We start from the raw sequence: 6000 nt of genomic DNA, 5'->3' as shown, positions 1-6000 counted from the left end.
CTCAGTTCCCCCGCCAGTCTCTCCGTCACTCAGACCAACAGCAAGCTCCCCAAATCCCCCATTGGCTCCTCTAGCCTTTCCGACCCGGCTCCTCCCACCAGAAGCCCAGCCCCCTGCGCTACGCTCTCGCTCTGGCTTACCTTCCTCCGGCGCAGGTGGCGTAGGCGGCCAAATCCGGCGGCAAAGCGGCAGGGCAGTCGAGCAGCCGGAAGCGGCCTCTCTTTCCCGGAACCCCACTGCCTTGTGGGACCGTGGCTGGTTCCTCCGGCCTGGGCAGGTTTTCCGGACTCCTCCGCTCCACCTCTCTCCTCGGGTACGGAAGCTGAGAGGGTGTGAGGACTGCCATGGCGGCGCACCTCAAGAAGCGGGTGTACGAGGAATTCACTAAGGTGGTTCAGGTAAGCTCTGGAAGGAAAGGTCCCGGGACCGGTCTGGGGTAGGGGAAGGTTCTCCACGCCCCAGGCACTTTGCCAGACCAGGCGCCACAAAGCTGGGTTGAGTGCCTACTGCTTTGGTAGGCAGCCTCTCTGAGGCTACACTTTAGTGGGCGTGTCGTTTGCCGCTGCTGTTGTCAGCATTAATACGTGCAGTCTGACACTAAAAAATTATTAGAAGAAACAAACAGCGCTTTACAATCTACGAAAATATCTTATTCGTTACTTCATTTTATTTGTATTACATTAGCATCCTCGTTTTACAGATGAGGACTTTGAGGCTTCCGGTGGAGTATGAGGACACAGAGCCAGTTAGTGGCAAATTGCCTCCAACTCCCGTTACAAAAAAAGCGCCCAAGGACAAGTTGGCTGTATGCAGAGCTCTAAGGGATTGGAAGAGGAGTCTATAGAAATCCTCAAGACCCAGTCAGAGCAGGCGAGGGTCACAGGCTTCATAGGGGTGGAACTTTCTGTTGGTAGAACAGTTCACCTAGGAAGGAGGGTAATACCTTCCTCCTTTAGAGTTGTTTAAGGACTGGTGGGCCAAACCCGTGTCAGCAGTCAGTGATTCTCCTTGCATTTCCTCATAGATATAGCTGAAGTAGTGGTTGATCCCACGTCATACCTTGTGTTGTGCTTCTCAAACTTTGTGTATCCAATTCACCTGGGGTCTTTTTAAAATATAGATTCTACTCAGTAAGTAAATCGGGCCGGGGAGGTGAGGCAATAATCTGCATTTCTGAGAAGCCCTCAATTGATGCCAGTCAGTAGCATCCTTCCGTCCATAGACTTGTGGAGTAACAAGCTTTAGACCATCCAGCAGGACACTGATCCTTAAACATTTCATTTATTCCTTCAACAAGAGTTTACTGAGTAAAAGAGTGGTTACTACGTATTAGGTATGGTAAAAGGTGCTGAGCTACAAAGTCCAATACACATTAGGGTCCCTGTCCTTTAGGAACTCACAGGCGAGTGGGAGATGCGGAACGGCATATCTGTGATTATAGTACAAAGAGGTAATTGCATCGACAAATCAAGTCTTCCTCTTTTTACAGCTACTTGTTTTTTTTAAAATAAATTTATTTATTTATTTTTGGCTGCGTTGGGTCTTGGTTGCTGCGCGCGGGCTTTTTCTAGTGGCGGCGAGTTGGGGCTACTCCGTTGCAGTGCGCGGGCTTCTCATTGCGGTGGCTTCTCTTGTTGCGGAGCACGGGCTCTAGGCGCGCGGGCTTCAGTAGTTGTGGCACACGGGCTCAGTAGTTGTGATTTGCAGGCTGTAGAGAGCAGGCTCAGTAGTTGTGGCGCACGGGCTTAGTTGCTCTGTGGCGTGTGGTATCCTCCTGGACCAGGGCTCGAACCCGTGTCTCCTGCATTGGCAGGCGGATTCTTAGCCACTGCGCCACAAGGGAAGCCCCCCCCCCCCTTTTTTTTTAACAGCTACTTCTTTTTGTAAAAACTCCCTAGCCAAACTCCCTAGCTCTTTGTGATTTAACAGTATTCCTTCTAGCTGTATCTCTGCCTTTTTTGTTTTGTGGACACTTTGTGACATATTCCCATTGTGTGTAGGGAGGTTAGTTTGCTTCTTATTCTTGTTTTTTTCTGAAAATAACCTTGATATTTACCTTGACACTCTTTTGTTGCTCCTTTTTATGTGAAATTAGTTTTCCTCAACTTTTAAAATGAGTCAACATTCAGGAAAGCTTTTTGGCTTCACAGAGCTCCCTCTTCTGTGGCTTGCTTTTTGGGATTTCCTGGCTCTGTTTCCTTTGCCCCCCCTTTTTAAAAAATTGTGGCAAAATATATATAACACAGAATTTATCATTTTAACCATTTTTTAAGTGTAGGGTTCAGTGGCATTAAGTACTTTCACTTTGTTGTGCAGTGTCACTTCCTTTCTTTCCAGTATTCTGTTGTTCCCCCTTACCAAGACTACTCACCCCTCCTCCCGCATGCCACGTGTTTGCACCTCTCCAAACTTTTGTATCTATTGTCTCTTTTACATACAACGGATGTCATGCTTCCCTCTCTCTTTGTTCTCCACCCAGTGGACTTATATTTTTGCTTTAGTTTCTCCTCCCCTGCTTCTGTAGCACTCATCTGTTTGTACTTATCACTCAGTGCTACTATAATTACTAGTGTACATATCTCCCCACCAGTTTGGGCTCCTTGAGGGCAGAGATGATGCGTGGTTCATCTGTGTTCCCTCGATAGACCATAAGGCCTGGGTCACTAAAATGTTATTGATGGTTGAATGATAGCAGATATTGGTCTGTCCTTCTCCTTATATACTCCCTAGGGAAAAAAAATCTTTCCAATCTTTTGACCTAACTGCAGCCCAGATAACACTGAAGACCAAATTTATGTGGAATAGGATGGAAATGGGTAAAGATTTTAAGAGAAGAGCTCATTTCTTCACTTCATTGTTCATGCATCGTTACCATGGAGTGATGAAATGAGATCTTACTGCTTCTGTTATTTTTGCTCTGCTATGAAGATGAGGGAGAGAGAACTGATATGTATCTAGTGCTTATTATGTGTTTGCACAATAAAGACATTATACTTTAGACTTCTTAAATATCCCTATGATGTAGGTATTGTACTCCTTTTCATAGAAGAAGGAGAAGGCCTCCTCTAGCTAGTAAGTGGTAATTGAACTCAAATTCCTCTGACTTCAAAGCCCTTGGTCTTTTTATCATGCCATGCCATGTTCCTGTCTAGAATAATCCTAGTCTCTTCTCTGTAGAAGTGAAAATTTGTAAAGAGGTGATTGCTCAAGGTATCATTATGATGCATCAAGCGTTAAGGAAGAGTTTTTTTTTGAATTTTATTTTATTTTTAATACAGCAGGTTATTAGTTATCTTTTTTATATGTATTAGTGTATATATGTCAATCCCAATCTCCCAATTCATCCCACCACCACCCCTCACCCCTTTCCCCCTTTGGTGTCCATACATTTGTTCTCTACATCTGTGTCTCCATTTCTGCATGCAAACTGGTTCATCTGTACCATGTTTCTAGATTCCACATATATGCGTTAATATACGATATTTGTTGTTCTCTTTCTGACTTACTTCACTCTGTATGACAGTTTCTAAGTCCATCCATGTCTCTACAAATGACCCAATTTCGTTCCTTTTTATGTCTGAGTAATATTCCATTGTATGTATGTACCACATCTTCTTTATCCATTCGTCTGTCTGTGGGCATTTAGGTTGCTTCCATGACCTGGCTATTGTAAATAGTGCTTCAGTGAACATTGGGGTGCATGTGTCTTTGAATTGTGGTTTTCTCCAGGTATATGCCCAGTAGTGGGATTGCTGGGTCATATGGTAATTCTATTTTTAGTTTTTTAAGGAAACGCCATACTGTTCTCCATAGTGGCTGTATTAATTTACATTCCCACCAACAGTGCAAGAGGATTCCCTTTTCTCCACACTCTCTCCAGCATTTGTTGTTTGTAGATTTTCTGATGATGCCCATTCTGACTGGTGTGAGGTGATACCTCATTGTAGTTTTGATTTGCATTTCTCTAATGATTAGTGATGTTGAGCATCCTTTCATGTGTTTGTTGGCAATCTGTATGTCTTCTTTGGAGAAATGTCTATTTAGGTCTTCTGTCCATTTTTTAATTGGGTTGTTTGTTTTTTTAATATTGAGCTGCATGAACTGTTTATATATTTTGGAGATTAATCCTTTATCCGTTGATTTGTTTGCAAATATTTTCTCCCATTCTGAGGGTTGTCTTTTCATCTTGTTTATAGTTTCCTTTGCTGTGCAAAAGCTTTTTAGTTTCATTAGGTCCTATTTGTTTATTTTTGTTTTTATTTCCATTACTCTAGGAGTTGGTCAAAAAAGAGCTTGCTGTGATTTATGTCAGAGTGTTCTTCCTATGTTTTCCTCTAAGGGTTTTATACTGTCCGGTCTTACATTTAGGTCTTTAATCCATTTTGAGTTTATTTTTGTGTATGGTGTTAGGGAGTGTTCTAATTTCATTCTTTTACCTATAGCTGTCCAGTTTTCCCAGCACCAGTTATTGAAGAGACTGTCTTTTCTTCATTGTATATCCTTGCCTCCTTTGTTATAGATTAGTTGACCATAGGTGTGTGGGTTTATCTGTGGGCTTTCTATCCTGTTCCATTGATTTATATTTCTGTTTTTGTGCCAGTACCATATTGTCTTGATTACTGTAGCTTTGTAGTATAGTCTGAAGTCAGGGAGTCTGATTCCTCCAGCTCCATTTTTCTTTCTCAAGACTGCTTTGGCTATTCGGGGTCTTTTGTGTCTCCATACAAGTTTTAAGATTTTTTGTTCTAGTTCTGTGAAAAATACCATTGGTAATTTGATAGGGATTGCATTGAATCTGTAGATTACTTTGGGTAGTATAGTCATTTTCACAATGTTGATTCTTCCAATCCAACAACGTGGTATATCTCTCCATCTGTTTGTGTCATCTTTGATTTCTTTCATCAGTGTCTTGCCGTTTTCTGAGTATAGGTCTTTTACCTCCTTATGTAGGTTTATTCCTAGGTATTTTATTCTTTTTATTGCAATGGTGAATGGGATTGTTTCCTTAATTTCTCTTTCTGATCTTTCGTTTTTAGTGTATAGGAATGCAAGTGATTTCTGTGCATTAATTTTGTAACCTACAACTTTACCAAATTCATTGATTAGCTTTAGTAGTTTTCTGATGATTACTATTGATTACAACTTTTATCTTCTGTTTTGATCCTCTGTATATCTACACACCAGGGCCTTACGTAAGCCCTGGAGTAACAGGTTCCCTTTTACATGAACTTTTTGGCACTCATCATATGTAACAGATGCATCTAGAATAGTTCTAGTTATGCACCATCCTTGGGAAAATTGAGAAAATAGTTACTCAGCTAATTTTGTGTGTTCTGTGGTTCAGATGAGTATCCCTGATTGAGATAGACTAGTGGTAGGTCATCATTTCTGTTTTACAGATGATAAAAATGTGAATTATGACGTACTTAGAATAGAGCAGCAGAGTTGGAATCAGAGACAACTTCTAATTCCAAATCAATCATTCAGTAAATATTTGTTAAGTAGCTGCAGTTTGCTAGGCATATGGCAATGTATTTTTTTCCTACACTGACCATCCTTCTAATAAAGGTAGAATGATTTGGGTGAAAATAGTCATCTGTTATGAGAGGAAGATTTTTTTCCTCAGTGTAAGCTGCAGACCATTCCCATCAGTTCTAGTTTTCTTAGGAGGCAAGGTGAGCCTAGTAAGTGCCTCAGCACAGTCTGAATATATTTGTCGAATTGAGATTTCTTTTCTAATAAGGAGTGGAGCAGATCCTTTGTTGTCCTCTTAACCCTAAAGCTGCAATAATCCTAAGAGATAGGCAGAACAAAATATTCGTGGACCTGCTTTACAGAGAAAGAAACTGAGACTTAGAGAAGTTAAATAACTTGCCCAAAGCTGTAGGAGCTAGTGAAAAGCAAAATTGGGACTCATAGCTTTGTCTCCAGTTGGCTCCTTTCCCAGTTCATAACACTGCTCTTTGTTTAGGCTGGGTCTGTTACGTAAATACATTATTT

At 41.5% G+C, this 6000-nt stretch overlaps 1 protein-coding gene across 2 annotated transcripts in view; it reads left to right on the top strand.

Annotated features, from left to right (window-relative positions):
* Window positions 1-257: 257 nt before the first annotated feature.
* Window positions 258-6000, top strand: part of INTS4 (integrator complex subunit 4) — a 121415-nt gene continuing 115672 nt past the window's right edge. The window contains exon 1 of one of the 2 annotated variants that reach the window (XM_082343315.1): window positions 258-398. In XM_082343315.1, the coding sequence (XP_082199441.1) occupies window positions 345-398 (54 nt within the window). In that variant the 5' untranslated portion in view covers window positions 258-344. The remainder of the gene's footprint in view (window positions 399-6000) is intronic. The other variant, XM_082343316.1, reaches the window with a different exon arrangement.

Source organism: Balaenoptera borealis, assembly GCF_965194805.1.
Source record: "Balaenoptera borealis genome assembly, chromosome: 11".
Lineage (NCBI taxonomy): Eukaryota > Metazoa > Chordata > Mammalia > Artiodactyla > Balaenopteridae > Balaenoptera > Balaenoptera borealis.
Note: the sequence above shows the minus strand (reverse complement) of the source record. Positions and strands in the feature narration are given on the sequence as shown.